The sequence below is a fragment of the Manis javanica genome, chromosome 2 (genome assembly GCF_040802235.1).
Source record: "Manis javanica isolate MJ-LG chromosome 2, MJ_LKY, whole genome shotgun sequence".
NCBI lineage: Eukaryota > Metazoa > Chordata > Mammalia > Pholidota > Manidae > Manis > Manis javanica.
The window spans coordinates 109,012,620-109,035,207 of record NC_133157.1 but is presented as its reverse complement, the minus strand read 5'-3'; the positions used below and the strand labels follow the sequence as shown (position 1 = coordinate 109,035,207).

General features: G+C 36.3%; 1 protein-coding gene across 8 annotated transcripts in view; it reads left to right on the top strand.

The window, feature by feature from the left end:
* Positions 1-22,588, top strand: part of MLLT10 (MLLT10 histone lysine methyltransferase DOT1L cofactor) — a 295,452-nt gene that overhangs the window by 33,049 nt on the left and 239,815 nt on the right. For all 8 annotated transcript variants that reach the window (XM_073229105.1, XM_073229111.1, XM_073229106.1 and 5 more), the window contains one exon: positions 3,353-3,407. In XM_073229105.1, coding sequence (XP_073085206.1) covers positions 3,353-3,407 — 55 coding nt within the window. The remainder of the gene's footprint in view (positions 1-3,352; positions 3,408-22,588) is intronic.

Here is a 22,588-nt window from a genome sequence, read left to right as displayed (position 1 = left end):
TTATATGTGGAAGGTTGAATTGTGTTGTATTTCTTTGAAGAAATTGATACTGATTTTATCAGGCAGCTGATTTGGTTGGACTCAAACTGCCTATAATATATTTTGAGCAGTTTTTTATATCTCATTTTATTTCTTTTTTTCCTTAGCTGGGTTTTATCCTGCTCTGTGCATGGATGGTTCAGTGTCAGTGAGAGATTTGGGATGATTCTGAAGATAAAAATGTGGGGGCTGTCTCCTGCTTCTCTTCTCTTCTGGATTCAGACCCCACTTTCCCTGTTGCTCTCAACTTTATCTTCTGGTTCTTCAGTTCTTAAGAGTGTAGGAGCCACTATGGGCTGATTGTAGTTTATCTTAAGGCTAAAAGTCTTTAAAAGCATAAAATTCTTCTTGTGCTGGTCCCTTCCAAGTTTTTACTTCTGGTGGGAAACCAGAATTTGGTTGCTTATCTGTTCAAGGGGTTGTCTCTCATAAACTTAATTAGCTGTTTTGGAGGTAGAAATTAATTTCATCATGAATTTAAAAATACTTGTGTGTTTCACTCCATTGCAGTTATTACTTTTATTGGCCTTAAGGGATTTTTCTCTTTGGCCAGCAGGAGCCTCTTTATGTTGGCCTCTAAGTCCTTTCGTTATGACTGTGGTAGTCATGAGTCTTTCTAAAATACAAGAAAAGATAGGTTATATTTCTCTTTGTCTTGCTTTAAAAAAAAGAAATGGTAATGGTAAATAAATGTGAAGTAATTGAATCAGTATTTTTCTTGAGTCATACTGCTAAATTGCTTTCCAAAAGAATTGGATTATAGTGCCAGCAACAGTATATGAAAATAAATGTAAATGCTTACTATACTCTGGACATTAGGTCTTTTTTTTTTTAAGAAAAACTTAGTGGACAAAGATGTCTATTACTTTTTTGTAATTTCTGTATTCATATATCTTTGGATATAAAGGCTAAATGTTGCATCTACTTAACTTTAAAAATATTAAAAAAATCATTTCTCAATTTTTTTATTCTAATATTTTTTTTTCTGTAGAAGTTTTCAATTCTTTACATTTGAATAGTAATTATTTTTTTTGTCCTTGTATTGGAATTGTTTTCCAAACATTTTGAGTTTATATTAGTGATCAGTAAGGTTCAAGGGTCTAATCTGAATTTTATCTCCCCCAATTGCTAAACAATTATTCTTAAACCTATTCATACCAAAGAGTGATTTAACTATGCCTGTAGTCTTTTTATTAGCTTTAGTTCTTCTAAAGCAACTGTTTCTTTTCCACCAGGTAAGTTATATAACAATAGTGTTTCTATTTGTGAGGGAGGTTGTTTTATAGCTTAGGACCAAATTATTGCCTACCTTTAGCAAGTGTGCTTGTGTTTTGTTTTGTTTTTTTTTTTTGTGCTTGTGTTTTTGCTGCTTCCATCCATCGATTCATCAAATATTTTTTGAGTTACCATTTCTGGAGACTGATAGATGCTAGCTAGGGCTGTAGACATAAAATGGAATTTATAATCTAGGAGAAGAGATAAATAATTGCATAATTAATTAATTATGATTGCAGTGTAGGACATAAAGTATAGGTAATTCATAACATGGCACCTAATCTAATATAGGGATTCAGCAAAACTTTCTCTGAGGAAGTGACTTTAAGCAAAGACTTGGGGAATGAATAGAAGTTATCTGGCCATGAAAGTGGGTCTGAGTGAAGGAAAGTATTCCAGGTAGAGTAAAAGCAATACAGTTAAAAGGAGGCAGGAAAGAACTTTGGAGTATTTGTAGAACTAAAAGAATAAAAAGGCAGTATTTTCTAGACAGTGAGACATTGAAAAGAGTGTGGAGGTAACTAAGGGGTAGATCATGTAGGAAAATTATTGAAGGGTTGTAAGTGGGACAGACAGTGATATTTGATATATTTGGACTTGGAATTTTTGAAGTTCACTGTATAGATTGTGGGGTCAGGAAAGAGTGAATATGGGGAGACTCTTCAGTAGGAGATCACTGAAGTCTGATGAAAGTTGGTTTTGGTGTGAACTGTTGGCTAATAGCATTATAGATGGAGATAATCTCACCAGTATTTGGGAGAAGGAATAAGCAAAATGTAGAGATTAAGTATGAGGTTAGGGAGTAGGCGAAGCTGTTAAAAGATTAAGTGTTGGTGTCTTCTATGGGCAGTGTGTTGTCGAGAGTATCATTATAATGATAGGGAAAACAGGAAGAGCAAGTGGTGTCATAAATTTTGGACAGAGCTTAAGATGACTTTGTATCATAGAAAGTTTTATATGTGGATCCAAGGACAGATTTGAATAGGAGGTAAAATTTAGGAGTCATTGACATCCTAGTAATTTAGCTGGTAATAGATGTAAGGAAAATGAAGGAAGATTGCATCGGGTTTAAAATGAAATAAGATGGCATTTTAAGCCAGAGCCCTGACAACCACATTTAAAGGTTGGATGAGGTGACTGGAAAGGTGTTGCCAAAAGAGAAAAGAGGAAAATCAGAAGAGTGAAAGAGTAGATGCTAAGAAATGTAGGATTTTTGGGGGCATGTTGTGATACTTACTATTTTATCTTAATATCTTGCTTTTGTTTTCCTTTGTACTTGTTCATATTACTAAATTATATGCTGTAAAACCCTTTGGGGGAGCAGGGTAGGGTCCAGATAATAAATACTTAAAGGTGACCTCCACGATCATAGTCTTCATAGTAAGACGATGCTGTGGAAAGTTACTCTGTTTATTATTTTAATTTTTTTTTCCTCTTGTCAATAATGAAAAGAAATGATAGTACTGGCTCTGTGTTTCTTTTTGGTTTTAAATTGCATGGGTGGTAGGGAGAGGGATTGTAAAAACTTTTGAGTACTGTTGGGCATGGATGATAAGAGTAACTAGAATAGTTAAGAGCAGTTCCTTCCAAAAGGCAGGTCAGCACATGTGAGATTATGCCTTCCCACTTAAATAAAAAAAACCTCAAAGTTCTTGAGTTTGACACCTTATTTTAGGAGAAACCAGACCTAACTAACTACAGTAATCCTAGCTGATCCTAGAGCAGAAAGTAAAGGGATAGAGGCAAATGTTTTATTAAAAACCATGCCCTATTCCTATGTTGAGAGAATCGTTTTGTTTTTATTAATGTAATGGTGAAAAAAATGGTGGCAGGAATGTGAAAGTTAAGTAAAATTTACTTTTTAAAGTTATCTGGTGTTCTGAAGAAGGTTACATGTCAAGAATTACTTTGTGGTCTGAAATCCTTCTGGTGGCAACTAGTACAAATGCTTCTCCACATTTTTAATAGGTTTGAAGTTACAGAGAAGATACTGTACTCTAATAATCTGAAAAATCTGTTTCCTTTCTTTTTTTTATAGAGATGTGAACTGTGTCCTCATAAGGATGGAGCTTTAAAAAGAACAGATAATGGGGGTAAGTGCAGAGATTTTTGAAAAAATTTTAATTGAAAACTGAGCGGGGGCAGTATTTTAAAATAATGGTAGTTAAACTTATTAAGTCAAATAGTGCTTACCTCTCAAATATTTTTAGTAGTAATGGATGTAATGTATAAATCCTTTTTTTATTAAAACAATTTTTCTGCCTCGTGGACACACTTATGCTTTAGTTTTTTAATGTGGAATGATCCTCATACTTCAAATTAAAATTTTGATTTTAAAAAATAGATGTAATTTCTTGTATTAAAATTATTTTTTGAAAATAATCCACTTTGTTTTTGCTGTTAGAGCCAAAGTATGTTGTTTTAGATTCTTTTATTTTTTTTTTGTATGTTACTAGATAAATTATGTTTCTAGTGAGTGTTAATTTTAACCCTGAAGATCTTTGTTGTTTAAATATAAAGAAATGCTAATTCTGTCTCTAATTTATGGTGTCCTTTCCTGAGGAATCTTATGTATTTTTCATTGTCATCTTCAGTTTTAGTTACCTTCCTCAGAGAAAAATCGTTGTTTCTCTATAGCTCAGTACAATTCTTAAGTGTGTGGGCATGAATGTCACCAACTGGCATACTATGAAAATTAAGTAACTGATGACAAAACTCAAATGTAGAGGTGTAACTACCTCTTAGTAAACTATTCCATTTTGGACAGCCAACTCTAAAGTATTACTGGTACACAATGGAGTAAATAAAAGGGAGAAATACACTGTTTTTATAAAATTTAATGTTCAGACAATATACAGTCACATCGTCTAAAATTGTAAAAAAAACTAAAAAACCCTACCTTCTACTCCTGTTTACCATCTGTCCAATTTTTCAACAGCTTTCCTGCCACCAACCTAATTGCCATCACTACATTTTTACATATCCTTCTAGGTCTTCTTGCATATGCAAATAAATATGAAGACAAAGTAGTTTTCTCCAGTATTTATACAAATGGATGACTATTATACATACTCTCTTGAACCTTAATTTTTTTCACTGATTTATCTGTTATCAATATAGAGCTTTCTTTTTACTACATATTATGTAACCAGTCTTTTGTTGATGAACTTTCTGTCTTTTATGACTAATGCTTCTACGTAATGTAATTTTGCTTATATGCAAGTATATCTGTGGATTATTAATTGCTGGAAATAGCACTGTGGGGTCAGAGGGATTTTGCAGTTGATTTCTCTCTAGTGGTTGTACCATTTATTTTCCCAGCAGTAATGAACAAAAAAAATAGTCTTCATACCCTTGGTAGTCCAGTAGGAGGAAATCGGTATTACAGAGCAGTTATTTTGCATTTCTTTTATTATGAGTGAAGCTCAGCATCTTTTCATATTTTAAAGAGCAATTTCTATTTCTATTCTGTTGTCTGTTCATAACCTTTTTCTGTTTTGTGGTTGATCTTTTTCTTTTTGATTATTTGTACCTTTTTTAGGAGCTATTGTGTTACAAGTTGGACTAGTTTTTGCCCATTTGTTCAGACTTTGCTTATGGGGCTTTTCACCTTGCAAAAGTTCTTTATTTTTATTTAGGTGAATTTATTAACCTTGTTTTTCATGATTCCTGTGTTTTGAACCATTACTTAGAAAGGACTTTCCTACTGCAGTTATATTTCTTTCATGTTTTCCTCTAGTATTTTTATGTGTTTTTTTTTTTTTATAGTTTAGTCTTTGGTACATTGAAATGTATCCAGTTAATACAATGTGAGGTATGAATCCAACTTAATTTTTTCTTAGTTGCTAAAATGTTACCACTTGTCCCATCACCATTGATTGAACAGTTCATCTTTTCCTTATTGATTAGAAAGGCCATCTTTGTGATAGTCTGAATTTGATGTATATTAACTGATTGGTGTTCCAAAATGGATTTTTAAGTTATTTTGAAACATGGGTTGCATTTTCCTGTAGAAATACTAATTGTTTAAGTAATTTAACTTATTTCTAGGCTACTTAACAAAACTCCACAATGTACCTGATGTACAGTATTGATAACACTATTCTTTAATACCTAATACGTGTTTATAATGCTGGGAAATATGTTCCAAGTTTTAGTTTAGGTTTTCTTTTCCTGGCAATCAGGACCTAATAGTTTTGCAGTGCACCTTTTTTTTTTTAAATTTTTGTATCATTAATATGCACTTACATGAGCAACATTGTGGTTACTAGATTCCCCTCATTAGTCCCCACCACATACCCCATTACAGTCACTATCCATCAGTATACTAAGATGCTATAGAATCACTACTTGTCTTCTCTGTGCTATACTGCTTTTCCCGTGCCCTGCCACTATATTATATATGCTAATCGGAATGCCCCTTTTTCCCCTTATCCGTCCCTTTGTTCCCATCCTTCCCAGTCCCTTTCCCTTTGGTAACTGTTAGTCCGTTCTTGGGTTCTGTGATTCTGCTGCTGTTTTGTTCCTTCAGTTTTTTCTTTGTTCTTATACTCCACAGATGAGTGAAATAATTTGGTACTTGTCTTTCTCCACCTGCCTTATTTCACTGAGCATAATACCTTCTAGTTCCATCCATGTTGTTGCAAATGGTAGGATTTGTTTTCTTCTTGTGGCTGAATAATATTCCATTGTGTATATGTACCACATCTTCTTTATCCATTCATCTACTGATGAACACTTAGTTTGCTTCCATTTCTTCGCTATTGTAAATAGTGCTGCGATAAACATAAGGGGGCTCCTGCATTCTTAAGGTAAATTCCTAGGAGTGGAATTCCTGGGTGAAATGGAATTTCTATTTTGAGTTTTTTGAGGAACCTCCATACGGCTTTCCACAATGGTTGAACTAACTTACATTCCTACCAGCAGTGTAGGAGGGTTACCCTTTCTCCACAACCTCGCCAACATTTGTTGTTGTTTGTCTTTTGGATGGTAACCATCCTTACTGGTGTGAGGTGATATCTCATTGTGGTTTTAATTTGCATTTCTCTGATGACTAGTGATGTGGAGCATCTTCTCATGTGCCTGTTGGCCATCTGAATTTCTTCTTTGGAGAAGTGTCTGTTCAGTTCCTCTGCCGATTTTTTAATTGGATTATTTGCTTTTCGTTTGTTTAGGCAAGTGAGCTTTTTATATAATTTTGATGTCAACCCCTTATCAGATATGTCATTTATGAATATATTCTCCCTTACTGTAGGATCTTTTTGTTCTACAGATGGTGTCCTTTGCTGTACAGAAGCTTTTTAGTTTGAAATAGTCCCACTTGTTCATTTATGCTTTTGTTTTCCTTGCCCGTGGAGATATGATTATGAAGGAATTGTTTGTGTTTATATTCAGGAGAGTTTTGCCTATGTTTTCTTCTAAGAGTTTTATAGTTTCATAACTTGCATTCAGGTCTTTGATCCATTTTGAGTTTACTTTTGTGTATGGAGTTAGACAGCTTCATTCTCTTACATGTGTCTTTCCAGTTTTGCCAACACCAGCTGTTGAAGAGGCTGTCATTTCCCCATTGTATATCCATAGCTCCTTTATCGTATATTAATTGACCATATATGCTTCAGTTAATATCTGGACTCTCTATTCTGTTCCACTGGAGTATGGGTCTGTTCTTGTGCCAGTACCAAATTGTCTTGATATTGTGGCTTTGTAGTAGAGCTTGAAGTTGGGAAGTGAGATCCCCCCCACTTTATTCTTCCTTCTCAGGATCATTTTGGCTATTCGGGGTCTTTTGGGGTTTGATATGAATTTTTGAACTATTTGTTCCAGTTCGTTTAAGAATGCTGTCAGTATTTGCATAGGGATTGCAATGAATCTGTAGATTGCTTTAGGTAGGATAGCCATTTTGACAATATTAATTCTTCCTATCCAACAGCATCGGATGAATTTCTATTTATTTGTGTCCTCTTTAATTTCTCTTAAGAGTGTCTTGTAGTTCTCAGGGTATAGGTCTTTCACTTCCTTGGTTAGATCTATTCCAAGGAATTTTATTCTTTTTTATTCAATTGTGAATGGAATTGTTTTCCTGATTTGTCTTTCAGCTAGTTCATCATTAGTGTATAGGAATGCAACAGATTTTTGTGTATTAATTTTGTATCCTGCAACTTTGCTGAATTCAGATATCAGTTCTAGTAGTTTTGGAGAGGATTCTTTAGTGTTTTTTATTTACAATATCATGTCATCTGCAAACAGGAATAGTTTAACTTCTTCCTTACCAATCTGGATGCCTTTTATTTTTTCGTTGTATTGTCTGATTGCCATGGCTAGGACCTCCAGAACTATGTTGAATAAAAGTGGTGAGAGTGGGCATCTTTGTCTTGTTCCTGATCTTAGAGCAAAAGCTTTCAGCTTCTCACTGTTAAGTATGATTTTGGCTGTGGGTTTGTTATATATGACCTTTATTATATTGAGGTACTTGCCCTCAAACCCATTTTGTTGACAGTTTTTATCATGAATGGATGTTGAATTTTGTTGAATGCTTTTTCAGCATCTGTGGAGATGATCATGTGGTTTTTGCCCTTCTTTTTGTTGATGCAGTGGATGATGCTGATGGATTTTCAAATGTTGTACCATCATTGCATCCCTGGAATAAATCCTACTTGATTGTGATGGATAATCGTTTTGATGTATTTTTGAATTTGGTTTGCTAATATTTTGTTGAGTATTTTTGCATGTATGTTTATCAGGGATATTGGTCTCTAATTTTCTTTTTGGTTGGGGTCTTTGGTTTTGGTATTAGAGTGATGCTGGCCTCATAGAATGAGTTTGTAAGTATTCCCTCCTCTTCTTCTTTTTGGAAAACTTTAAAGAGGATGGTTATTAAGTCTGTACTAAATTTTTGATAAATTCAGTGATGAAGCCATCTGGTCCAGGACTTTTGTTCGTAGGTATTTTTTTGATTACCCATTCAGTTTCGTTACTGGTAGTTGGTCTGTTCAGATTTACTGTTTTGTCCTTGGTTAGCCTTGGAAGGTTGTATTTTTCTAGAAAATTGTTCATTTCTTCTAGGTTATTCAGTTTGTTAGTGTATAGATTTTTATAGTATTCTCTAATAATTCGTTGTATTTCTGTGCTGTCTGTCCTGATTTTTCTTTTCTCATTTCTGATTCTGTTTATGTGTGTAGATTCTCTTTTTCTCTTAATAAGTCTGGCTGGGGATTTATCTACTTTGTTTATTTTCTCAAAGAGCCAACTCTTGGTTTCATAAATTTTTTCTATTCTATTCTTCTCAATTTTATTTATTTGTTCTCTGATCTTTATTATGTCCCTCCTTCTGCTGACTTTGGGCCTTATTTGTTCTTTTTCCAGTTTCAGTAATTGTGAATTTAGGCTATTCATTTGGGATTGCTCTTCCTTCTTTAAATATGCCTGGATTGCTAGATACTTTCCTCTTAGAACTGCCTTCACTGTGTCCCACAGAAGTTGGGCCTTTGTGCTTTTGTTTTCATTTGTCACCATATATTGCTTGATCTGTTTTAATTTGTTCATTGATCCATTGAAAATTTAGGAGCATGTTTTTAAGCCTCCATATGTTTGTGAGCCTTTTTGCTTTCTTTGTACAATTTATTTCTAGTTTTATACCTTTGTGATCCGAGAAGTTGGTTTGTACAATTGTCATGTTTTTGAATTTACTGAGGTTCTTTTTGTGGCCTAGTTTGTGGTCTATTCTGGAAAATGTTTCATGTGCATTTGAGAAGAATGTGTATCCTGCTGCTTTTGGGTGTAGAGTTCTGTAGATGTCTGTTAGGTCCATCCGTTCTAATGTATTGTTCAGTGCCTCTATCTCCTTACTTATTTTCTGTCTGGTTGATCTGTTCTTTGGAGTGAGTGGTGTGTTGAAGTCTCCTAAAATGAATGCATTGCATTGTATTTCCCACTTTAATTCTGTGTTAGTATTTGTTTCACATATGTAGGTGCTCCTGTCAAGTATCTATGGGTGCATAGATACTTATAATGGTTATATCCTCTTGTTGGACTGACCCCTTTATCATTATGAAATGTCCTTCTTTGTGTCTTGTGACTTTCTTTGTTTTGAAGTCTATTTTGTCTGATACAAATAGTGCAACACTTGCTGTTTTCTCCCTCTTGTTTGCATGAAATACCTTTTTCCATCCCTTCTCTTTTAGTCTGTATATGTCTTTGAGTTTGAGGTGAGTCTCTTGTAGGCAGCATATAGGTGGGTGTTTCTTTTTTATCCATTCTGTTACTCTGTGTCTTTTGATTGATGCATTCAGTCCATTTATATTTAGAGTGATTATTGATAGATATGTACTATTGCCATTGCAGGCTTTGGATTCATGGTTACCAAAGGTTCAAGGGCAGCTTCTTTACTATCTGTCTAACTTAACTCACTTATTATGCTATTATAAAGCCAATCTAATGATTCTTTCTCTCCCTTCTTTTTCTTTCTACTCCACTCTTTATATGTTAGGTGTTTCATTGTGTACTCTTTGTGTTTCCCTGACTGATTTTGTGGATAGCTGATTTTCTTTTGCCTTTAGTTAGTATTTGTTTGGTCTACTTTATTTGCTGCGGTTTTATTTTCTCTCGTGACAGCTGTTTAGCCTTAGGCATACTTCCATCTAGAGCAGTCCATTTAAAATACATTGTAGAGATGGTTTCTGGGAGGTAAATTCCCTCAACTTTTGCTTATCTGGGAATTGTTTAATCCCTCCTTCAAATTTAAATGATAATCTTGCTGGATATAGTATTCTTGGTTTGAGGCCCTTCTGTTTCATTGCATTGAATATATCATTCCAGTCCCTTCTGGCCTGTAAGGTTTCTCCTGAGAAGTCTGATGATAGCCTCATGGGTTTTCCTTGTTGGTGATCTTTTTTCTTTCTGTGGCTGCTTTTAATACTCTGTCTTTGTCTTTGATCTTTGCTGTTTTAATTATGTGTCTTGGTGTTGTCCTCCTTGGGTGCCTTGTGTTGGGAGATCTGTAGACTTCCATGTGTTACAGATTATGTCCTTCTGCAAATGGGCAAGTTTTCATCGATTATTTCTTCAAAGACACTTTCTATCCCTTTTTCTCTCTTCTTCTGGTATCCCTATAATGCGAATGTTGTTCCGTTTGTATTGGTCACACAGTTCTCTTAATATTCTTTCATTCCTAGATATTCTTTTTTCTCTCTGTGCCTCAGCTTCTCTGTATTCCTGTTCTCTGAATTTTATTCCATTCACAGTCTCTTCCACATCATCAAGTCTGCTCTTAAAGCCTCCCATTGTTTTTTCATTTGTTATCTCCCTCCTTAATTCATCTCTTACTTAGCTTTTGAATATTTCTCTGTAGCTCCATCAGCATGGTTATTTGTTTTATTTTGAATTTTTTTTCAGGAAGATTTGTGATTTCAGTCTCACCAAGCCCTTTCTCTGTTTTTTTGATGGATTTTGGACTCAGGAAGCTTCTTCTGCCTTTTCATGGCGATGAGAGTGGTCGCTGGCAAGAGGCACATGTGTTAGCTGGGAGAACAAAGTTCCTTCGTGCTTGCTGGTCACCTTGCCTGTCTCCGCTGTCTGTGCTGGTTAACCGCACACAGGAAACAGCCCCTGGGTTAATCCCCTAAGCTTTTGTGGGTGGGGCGGCCTTCGAGAAGGCCTAGGTCAATGGCAGGTGTTGCAGGCTAGCAGCCTGTGTTCTGCTGTAAGAGCAAAGCCTTTTGTGCTTCATGGTCTCCCTGCCCATCTCCTCTGTTTATGCCAGTCAACCATGCCCATGGAGCAGCCTCTGGGTTAATCCCATGAGCTGATGTGGGTGGAGTGTCCCTCAGGGTGGTCCAGGGCACTCTGGTGGGGCTTCCAGGCAAGTGGCATTGTTCTCCTGTGAGAACAAAGTTTATTTGTGCCTCCCGGACTCTGTGCCAGTCTCCACTCTCTGTGCTTGTTAACCATGTGCAGGGAGCAGCCTCTGGGTCTGTGCCGGGTAGCTGCATGCATGGAGAAACCGCTGTGCTAAGCTGTGTGGTTGCTGTAGGCGGGGCAGCTCCCCGGCTGTTCCACAGGAATGGCGCGTCTGCTGGTTTGCTTGCAGTGCTGGCGGGAATGGGGGATGGGGAGGAACAGCAGGCTGCTTATCGCTGTGAGCGGCCGAGCTGTGTTGCCACTCAGGAGGTTAGAGCACCTGAAGTTCATTAAAGTTCCCAGCCTGCTTTCCTGAGTGTGCCTGGATCATTTTTTCCACCTGTTAAACCCTTGTCCCTTTAAGAGTTTTAAAGCGCCTGCTTTTCTTTTGTCCAAGGGCAGCTGGCTGTGGAAACCTGTTTGCAGTCTCAATCTCCATCCCTGCTTTTCCACTCCTCCAATATCCAGTGCACCATGCAGTGTGTGTCTCTGCTCCCAGGGCAGACCACCAGGGCTTGTTATTTAGGAGTCCTATGCTTTCAGTCCCTCTACACTCTGATTCCCTTCCTCCCGCTGGTGAGTTGGGGTCGGGGGAGTACTCCGGTCCTGCCAGGTCACTGCTTTGTATCCTACCCTTTTCCATGAGATGTTGGGCTCTTGCAGATGTAGCCTCACTCATGTACTGTATCTTCTGTCACTCTTTTTGGAATAGTTGTGTTCTCTGTATTGTCAAAATATATATGATATTGGGAGAAGATTTTCGCCACCCTACTCACGCCAGCGTATTGAGAATCCGCCCTCAGTGCAACTTTTTATTTTCTCAATCTTAACTGCTCTGTAGTTTTCAGTTGTTAAAGAGAGGTGTTTTAGCATAGCTTGGTGTTTGAAGAGTGGGTTTATTATAAGTAAAGGGAGAGGCAAATGATAAAAGACATAGGTTTATCAGGGAATTGAAAATAATTGGGACTGTACAGTGAGGTTTAAATGGCAGGCCTTCTGAGAGGCAAAGCTGGTGATACATATAGGCAAAGTTTTCTTTTCTTTTCCTCTTCCCTACCCATCTTTTTCTTTCCTTTCCTTCCCCTTTCCCTTCCTCTTTCTATTTTCTCATACTAAGGAATTGATCTTGTTGATTGTGCGTAGCTATTGAAGCTGAGGAATAATATGAGATTTCTGTTTTAGAAAGGACTCACTGGCAGCATTGTGGTGAATGGATTGAAAGGTTGTGAAACAAGAACAACTGCTTAAAAAGAAAAAGTGGAGCTGCATCATAAGTGCATTTAACATACTTGAAATCAGCTATATGGCCTGGAGGGTGGGGGGTAGATACAGCAAAAGAAATAATTTAAATTGTAGAAGTATTCAGTCTGCCATTTTACTCACTTAGCATATGCTCTAGGCAAACCTATGTGGGAATCCCTGTGAAAAATTGGCTTTCCCAGCCCTCATTGACAAAAATGTGAAATGTATTATTTAGGGTGGGCAGGCAAGAGTTAGGGATGGTTTACTGACATTTTTGAGGAAAAAACTTTAAAACAAATTGAATGTTGTTAATAGATTTGACAGAAAAGTTAGAAGAACATAAAAAATCCAACAGGGTTGTATGCTCAGAATGATGTATGTAGTATGATGTACTTTCTCTTGGAATTTTAAGGAAGTTTTCAAGGATAGTTATGATTTTTTTTTGCTTTATGCTCTGATGTCAGAATCTAAACCCCACAAAGATTATACTGGTTTATTACAGTAAGTCAAAGGGAGAGATAATGAGGGAGTGGTTGAAGACAGAAGAAGTGGGAGGGATAAAAATGAGGGAATGGATGTCAGAGATATTAAGATAATTAAAATTTTACAGGTGTATTTTTTTAAAACACTTATATTATGGATAAATTTCAAGTAAATATAAAACTAGAGAGAATCCCTTGGAACCTAGCTTTAACAGTGATCAAGTTATGGCCAGTCTTGTTTGACCTATACTCTTCCTTAATTTTTCTGCTTGTTTTGAATTCTGTGAGCTTCACCATTTTTATATTCCCACAATCAATGTATAAGGGATCTAATTCCTTCTCACTGTTACCAACACTTAGTATTTTCTGAATTTCCTTATTACAGCCATCCTAGTGGATATGAATTGGTACCTCATTGTGGTTTTCATTTTTATGTCCCTAATGATGAATGATGTTGAGCATTTTTTCACATGGTTGTTGGCCATTATAAATCATTTTTGGAGAATCATCTTATCATATCCTCTGTCCATTTTGTAATTGAATTGTTTGTCTTTTTGTGTTGAGCTGTAAGAGTTTTTTATATCTTCTGGATCCTAAATACTTACCAAATTATTTGTAAGTCCTATTTCCTACTCCATAGGTTTTCTTTTTCTTTTCTTGATAATGTCCTTTGATTCACAGTAGTTTTTAATTTGATGAGATCCAGTTTATCTAAATTTTCTTTTTTTGCTCATGCTTTTGGGGTCATACTTGAGAGTCCATTGCTGTCCAAGTTCATAAAGATTGGCCACCTGTGGTTCCTTCTATGAGTGTTTTTAGCTCTTTTTAGGTTGTTGATACATTTTAGCTAATTTTTGTATATGGTATGAGTTAGGCATCCAGCTTTATTGTTTTACATGTCATGTGCTGTCCCAGCACCATTTGTTGCAGATAAAATTCATTCCCTATTGAATGGCCTTTGTACCTTTGTTGTAATCAATTGGCTGTAGATACCTGCATTTATTTTGACTCTGCTCTATTCCATTGCTCTTTATATCTCTTATAATGTCAGTGCAAGCCATTTTTTGACCATAGCTTTGGCAGTAAGTCTTGAAATCAGGAAGTATGAGTGTTCCAATTTTATCATTCTTTTTCAATATTTCCTTGGCCATTTGGGTTCTATTATAATTGCATGTGAATTCAAGGATTGCAAAAAAGACCAGTATAATTTTAATACAGGGTCGCATCAAATCGGTTTGCTTTGGGTAGTATTGCTGTCTCAACAGTATTGTCTTCCATTGTATGAACATGGGATATCTTTGCATTTATGTCTTTAATTACTTATAGCACTTTTTTGTAGTTTGTTGTGTAGAAATCTTTCACCCTTTTTGGCTATATTTCTCTTGGGTATTTTATTCATTTGGATGCAACTGGCTGTTTTCTTAATTTCCTGTGTGGATTGCTCAGTATTAATATATAGAAATGAAACTGATTCCTGCATGTTGATGTATACTTTGCAGCTTTATTGATTTTGTTTATTGTAATAGTTTTGTGTTTGTTCTTTAGGGTTGTCTACACATTAGATCATGTAATCTGTGAATAATGACATTTTTAAATTGTCTTTCCATTTGGATGCGTTTTATTTATTTTTCTATCCTAATTGTATTAGCTAGAATTTCCAGGGCAGTGTTGAATAGAAGTGGCAGAAGTGGACATCCTTGTCTTCTTCCAGATCTTAGGGGGAAAGTCTTTTGACTTAGAGATTACTAGTGGGATTTTTTTTCCTTTCTTTTTTTAATTGAAATATCATTGACATACAATCATACATTGATTTCAAGTATACAACATGGTGGTTGAGCAGTTACCCATATTATTAAATCCACAATCCTACTAGTGCAATTAGTATCTGTCAACATAAGATATTACAGAAGCATTGGCTATATTCTCAATGTTGTGTTACCATCTTTGTGACCAGCTTATATTACGATTAAGAATTTTTGTGCCTTTTATCCCCCTCTCCTTCCCTCACCCCAACCCTTCCCACATGGTAACCACCAGTTACTTCTCACTGTCTGTGAGTCCACAGCTATTCTGTTCATTTTGTTTTGTTTTTATACTCCACAAATAAGTGAAATCATAGTATTTGTCTTTCTCCTCATGGCTTGCTTCTCTTGGCATAATACCCTCTAGATCCATCCCTGTTGTTTCAAATAACAGGATTTCTCTCTTTTTTATGGCCGAAAATATACCATTTTGTGTATGTAGCACATCCTCTTTACCTATTCATCTATTGATGGACACTAAGGTTGCTTCCATACTTTGGCTATTGTAAATAATGCAGCAGTAAACCCGAGGGTACATATATATTTTTGAGTCAGAGATTTTGTTTTCTCCAGGTAAATTCCTAGAAGGGGGTTGCTGGATTGAATGGTATTTCAATTTTTAGTTTTTTAAGTAAACTGCATACCACTTTCCATAGTGGCTGCATCAATTTCCATTCCCACCAACAGTGTAGGAGAGTTCCCATTTCTCTGCATCCTCGACAGCATTTGTTATTTCTTGTCTTTTGGATGTTGGCTATCCTAACTGGTGTGAGGTGATATTGTCAGGGATTGCGTTTCCCTGATACAGTGATGTGGAGCATCTTTTCATGTCCCTGTTGGCCATCTGTATTTCTTCTTTGGAGAAATGTTTGTACAGATCCTCTACTCACTTTTTAATCAGGTTATTGGTTTTCTTGGTGTTGAGGCTTATGAGTTCTTTATATCTTTTGGATGTTAAGCTCTTAAGATATAAATCATTTATGAATATATTCTCCCATACTGTAGGTTGCTGATAGTGTTCTTTGATGTACAGAAGTTTTTAGTTTGATGTAGTCCCACTTGTTCATCTTTCCTTATGTGTCACTTGTCTGGGGAGAGGTGTCCAGAAAAAAATTGCTCATGCTTGTGTTCAAGGGATTTTTGCATGTGTGTTCTTCTAAGAGTTTTATGATTTCATGTCTTACATTCAGGTCTTTGATCCATCCATGTTGAATTTACTTTTGTGTATGGAGTTAGGCAGTAATTCAGTTTCATTCTCTGACCTGTAGCTGTCTAGTTTTGTCAACATCAGTTGTTGATGAGTCTGTGTTTTCCTCATTGTATATTCATGGCTCTTTTGTCTTATATTAATTGACCATAGTCTGTGTGGGTTTATATCTGGGTTCTATATTCTATTCCACTGATCTATGGGTCTTTTCCTGTGTAGTATGGGTCTGTACTGTTTTAATTACTGTAGCTTTGTAGTAGAGCTTGAAGTCAGGGAACATCCTCCCAGCTTATTCATCTTGGTCTATGGGGTCTGTTCCTGTGCAGTACCAAAGTGTTTTGATTACTGTAGCTTTCTAGTAGAAGTTGAAGTCAGGGAGCTTCGTTCTTTCTCAGGATTGCTTTGGCTATTAGGGGTCTTTTGTGGTTCCATGTGAATTTTAGAACTATTTAGTTCATTAGGAATGCTGTTTTTTATTTTTTGATAGGGATTGCATTGAATTTGTAATTTGCTTTGGGCGGGATGGCCATTTTGACAACATTAATTCTTCCTATCCATGAGCATGGGATAGTATTCCATTTATTGTTGTCTTTAATTTTTTCTCATGAGTGTCTTACAGGTTTCAGAATAGAGGCCTTTCACCTCCTTGGTTAGGTCTTTTCCTAGGTATTTTATTCTTTTGGATGCAGTTGTAAATGGAATTGTTTTCCTGATTTCTCTTTCTGCTAGTTCATTGTTAGTATGTAGGAATGAGATGGATTTCTGTGTATTGATTTTGTGTCCTGCAACTTTGCTGAATTCAGTTACTAGTTCTAATAGTTTTTTAATACATTCTTTAGGGTCTTCTATGTACTGTTTATGTCATCTACAAATAGTGACAGTTTAAACTTCTTCCATACCAGTTTGGATGTGTTTTAAGTCTTTATATTGTCTAATTGCCATGGCTGGGACCTCCAGTACTATGTTGAATAAAAATGGTGAGAGTGGGCCTAGTCTTATTCCTGATCTTAGAGGAAAAGCATTCAACTTTTAGCTATTAAGTATGATGTTTGCTGTGGGTTTGTTGTATATGGCATTATGTTGAGGTACTTGCCCTCTATACCCATTTTTTTTGAGTTTTTATTATGAATAGATGATGAATTTTGTCAAATGCTTTTCAGCATCTAATTAAGATGATCTTGTGAGTTTTGTCCCTTTTGTTGATGTGGTGTCTGGTGTTGATGGATTTTCGAATATTGTACCATCCTTGCTTCCCTGGAATAAATCCCACTTGATCATGATGGATACTTTTTTTGATGTATTTTTGAATTCAGTTTGCTAATGTTTTGTTGAGAATTTTTTCATCTGTGTCTATCAGGTACCTTGGTCTGTAATTTTATTTTTTTGTGGTATCTTTGTCTGGTTTTGATATTAGAATGGTGTTGGCCTCATAGAATGAGTTCGAAAGTATTCCCTCCTCTTTTTACTTTTGGAGGACTTTACGAAGGATGGGTATTAGCTCTTCTTTAAATGTTTGGTAGAATTCAGCTGTTAAGCCATCTGTTACTGAACTTTTGTTTTTTGGGAATTTTTTGATTACCAGTTCAATTTCATTGCTCTTAATTGGTCTGTATAAATTTTCTCTTTCTTCCCAGCTCAGTCTTGGAAGGTTGTATTTTTGTAGGAAGATGTCCATTTCTTCTAGATTTTCCAGTTTATTGGCACATAGTTTTTCATAGTGTTGTCTAATAATTCTTTGTATTTCTCTGGTGTCCATTGTGATTAGTCCTTTTTCGTTTCTGATTCTGTTTATGTGTGTACTGTCTCTTTTTCTTCTTGGTAAGTCTGGCGAGGGATTTATCTGTTTTGGTTTTTTTTTCTGAAAGGACCAGCTCCTGGTTTTATTGATTCTCTATTTATTAATTTCTGCTCTGATCTTTATTATGTTCCTCCTACTGACTTGGGGCTTCATTTGTTCTTTTTCTAGTTTCTTCAATAGTGAGTGTGAGTTTAAACTGTTTATTTAGGATTATTCTTGTTTCTTAAGGTAAGCCTGTATTGCTATGTACTTTGAACTGCCTTCTTTGCATCCCACAGGTTTTGGGCTGTTGAGTTGTTGTTTTCATTTGTTCTTGTATGACTTGATTTCTGTTTTAATTTAGTCATTGATCCACTGATAATTTAAAACTATGTTTATTCTCTGTGTTTGTAGGCTTTTTTGTTTTCTTAATGTGATTGATTTCTAGTTTCATACCATTGTGCTCTGAGAAGCGGCTTGGTACAATTTCAGTCTTTTTGAATTCATTGAGGCTGTGTTTGTGGCCTAGTATGTTATATATTCTGGAAAATGTTCCATGTACAGTTGAGAAGAATGTGTATCATGCTGCTTTTGAGTAGAATGTTCTGTAGATATCTAATGTATTGTTTAGTGCCTCTGTTTCCTTACTTATTTTCTTTCTGGTTGATCTGTGTGGTGTGTTAAAGTCTCCTAAAATGAATGTGTTGCAGTCAGTTTCCCTCTTTAATTTTGTTAGTATCTGTTTTACAAATTTAGGTGCTCCTATATTGTGGACATATTTATTTATAATGGTTATATCCTCTTTTTGGACTGATCCCTTTTCATTATGTAGTGTCCTTGTCTCTTGTTACAACTTTCTTAGTTTTGAAATCAATTTTGTCTAAGTGCTGCTAATCTTGCTTTTTTCTTCCTATTATTTGCATGAAGTCTCTTTTTCCATCCCTTGCCAGCTTGCTGCAGGCCTAATGCCACAGGGAGGGGCTTTGGGGCTACATTGCTAGTAAGGGGGATGGAGTGTGTGGGACTCCTGAGAGTTCCTAACCTGTTGGGCACAGGGCGGGCAGGGGAGGTATTGTCCACTTGCCATTTCTCCTGAGCAGACAGCTCTGTGTAACTCTTGGCCCTCTGGTGCCCCACTTGCTGCTGGGAAATCTTTCAAACTGCTTGCTTTTGTCTCGCAGCAGGTAGAGCATGCCTATTCTAAAGTGGCTCGAATCTCAGCCTCCACTGGTGTTCCACCTGTCTTTGTTGTCTGTACCTGCTTATCAGCAGAGCACCATGTAATGTAGTGTTGTGTTCTTGGAGCAGATCTCCAGGGCCAGGTGTTCAGCAATGCTGAACTCTTACTCCCTCTCCACTCTGTTTCTTTTCCTCCCACTTGTGGGCTGGAATGGGGGTAGGGCTTGGGTCCTGCTGGATCACAGCTTTGATACTTTACCCTTTTCCTTGATGTCTGCTGTTTTCCCCAGATGTAGGCAGTTTGTTGCACCCTTCTTTCCTGTTGCTCTTTCAGGGTTACTCCATTTTATTCTTGATAGTTCTGGCTAGGTGTTTGTCTATTTTGTTTATCTTCTCAAAGAACCAGTTGTTGGTTTTGTTGATTTTTACTATTCTTTTCAATTTTATTATTTCTGCTCAGATTTTTATTATGTCCATCCTTGTACTGACTTGAGGCTTCATTTGTTCTTCTTTTTCTGGTTTCTTTATTTGTGGTTTTAGACTGTGTATTTAGGATTGTTCTTGTTTCTTGAGGTAAGTCTGTATTGCTGTGTACTTCTCCCTTAGAACTGTTGTTGCATGTCCCACAAATTTTGGATTGTTGTATATTTTTTTCATTTGTCTCTGTGTATTGCTTAATTTCTGTTTTAATTTGTTCATTGATCCATTGATTATTTGAAAGCATGTTGTTTAGCCTCCATTTGTTTGTGACTTTTTGGTTTTCTTTGTGTAATTTATTTGTGGTTTCATACCTTTGTGGTCTGAGTAGTTGCTTTATAAACTAACTGTCTTTTTGAATTTATGGAGGCAATATTTTTTTTTTGTGGCCTAGTACATGATCTGTTGTGGAGAATGTTCCATGTGCACTTGAGAAAAAAATGTGTATCCTGCTGCTTTTGGGTGGAATGTTCTGTAGATGTCTGTTAGGTCCATCTGATCAAATGTATTGTTAAATGCCTATGTTTCCTTCCTTATTGTCTGTCTGGTTGATAGGTCTATTGATATAAGTGGTGTGTTAAAGTCTCCTAAAATGAATGAGTTCCTATGTTGAATGCATTAGATATCCATCTATAATGGTCATATCCTCTTGTTGGACTGACCCCTTTATCATTATATAGTGTTCTTTGTCTCTTGTTACTTTCTTTGTTGTGAGTTCTCTTATATTTTCTGATATAAAATACTGTTGCTGCTGTTTTTTTCTCCCTATTGTTTGCATGAAATTTCTTTTTCCACCCCTTTACTTTCTTTCTTTATGTATCTTTGGGTCTGAAATGAATCTCTTGTAGGCAGTATATTGATGGTTCTATTTTTTTTTTAATCCATTCCATCACTGTTTTGATTGGTGCATTCAGGCCATTTACATTTAAGGTAATTATTGATAGGTATGTATTTATTGCCATTTTATTAATTGTTTTCTGATTCTTTTTGTAGTTCTTTTTTGTTCCTTTTTTCCTCTCTCATACTCTTGTCCTTTTATTTGATGGTTTTCTTTAGTACTGTGGTTGGCTTTCTGTTTTTTAATTTTTTGTGTATCTGTTAACAGGCTTTTGGTTTGTGGTTACCAAAGGTTCAAGGACAGCTTCCTGACAATTTTAACAGTCCGTATTAAATTGATGGTCAACTCTATTTCAAGCATATACTAAAAGTATATTTTTTCTTCTTGTTCTTCCTCCACAACTTTTTGTATTAGGTGTCATAATCTGTACTTTCTGTGTAGCCCATGACTTTGTTGGTGTATATTTGATCTTATTACTATTAATTTCATACTTGCTTGGTAACTAATTGCTCTTTTATCTTCTCTGTGGGTTTATCTTGACTGGTGAAAACTTTTTAGGCTTTGGAACATTTCCATCTATAGAAGTCCCTTTGTAATGCTGGTTTAGTGGTTATAAATTCCTCAGCCTTCATTTATCTGAGAGGTATTTAATCTCATTCAAATTTGAATGATAATCTTGCTGGATAGAGGATTATTGTTTGAAGGTCTTTTGTTTCAATATATTAAATATTTTATGCCAGTCCTTTCTGGCCTGTAACGTTTCTGCTGAGAATTCTGCTGATAGCCTATTGGGGTTTCCCTTATAAGTAATCTTTTTTGTTTCTCTCTCTCGGGATACCTTCAGTACTCTCTCCTTATCCTTAATGGTTATCATTTTAATTATTATATGTCTTGGTGTGGTCTTCCTGGGGTTACATTTGTTAGGGGCTCTTTGCGCTTCCAGATCCTCGGTGTCTGTTTCCTTCCTCAGATTGGCGAAGTTTTCAACAATTATTTCTTCTAAGGGATTTTCTACCTGTGATATATGAATTACAAGAAATTCATATTTCATCATTCTTATCATGAAATACATATTTTCCTGGTGTATTTGCTCTTCATCCACGGTTCCTGAAGGCACTGCTGACTCTTAAAGGTGAAACAGGTGTTTTATCACGTTAGTGAGAGACTTTCGGATCCCCACTTAAGGGGAAGGCTAGAGGCTGAATCAGCCAGTGGCCAATAATTAAGTCAGTCATGACTATGCAATCAAGCCACCACAAAACTTGTGAGAAGAACGCTCTCTTTCTCTCTGCTCATCTTTGCCTACTGTGCTTGGTTGCATCCTGCTTCTTGATTGGAGAGAGCTTCTGTGCTTGGGGAACCAGAATGTCTCCATGCCAGGCCCCAAGGTCTGGGAGGATAGAAGCTCCATTATTTGGGACCCTACCCTATGTCTCTCTTCTTCTGGCTGTTGACTTGTATCCTCTATTAAACTGGTAAATGTAAGTGTTTTCCTGAGTTCTGTGAACTGCTCTAGTAAATTAATTGAACCTAAGTGGAAGGTTTTGGGAAACCTCCAGTCTGTAGCTGGTAGGTCAGAAGCATAGGTAATTGCCTGAGGCTTGTGTCGAGTGTCTGGAGTGAGGAGTGGAGGGAAGTTTTGTAGGATGGAGCCCTTAACCTGGGAATCTGGTGCTATCTCTGGGCTGACAACATCAGAATTAAGTTCACCAACACCCTGCTGGTTTTCAAGAATTGCTTGGTGTAAATAAGTTTGGAAAGACCCCCTCCCACATATTTACACACATTGGAATTGGGTCTGAGTATCCGAGTGAAAGTGTACTACTATTACTGCTTTGTATACTATTGTTACTGTTATACATATATGTAGGGAAAAAATACACCATTTCATTTGGTGTCAGAAATGTTGCACTAGCCCTTTGTGTTGGTTTTCTTCTTGTGCCCCTATTAATGTGAGCATTGTTTCATTTGGAGTTGCCACGCAGCTCTCTTAGCATCCTCTGGATTCCAGAGATTCTTTTTTCTCTCTATTTCTCAGCTTCATTGTTTTTCTGTTCTTTAATTTTCATCTCATTGATTGTATTCTCTACACGCAACAGTTTTGCTTTCATTCTCTCCATTGTGTATCTCATTTCAGTCACTGTATTCTTCAGCACTGAACAGCTCTTTTTCAACTCTTCTCTTTGGTGAGGTCTTCTCTGAGATCATTGGTACTTTCTAGCAGCTCAGTGAGCATAGTTATGACTCTTAATAAAATCCTTTTGAAGAATATTGGTGATCTCCATTTCATTTAGCCCTTTTTTTGGTGTCTTATCCTGTAGTTTTGTTTGGAATGTATCCCTCTGGCTCCTCATTTTATTGTCAGGGTATCTGTGT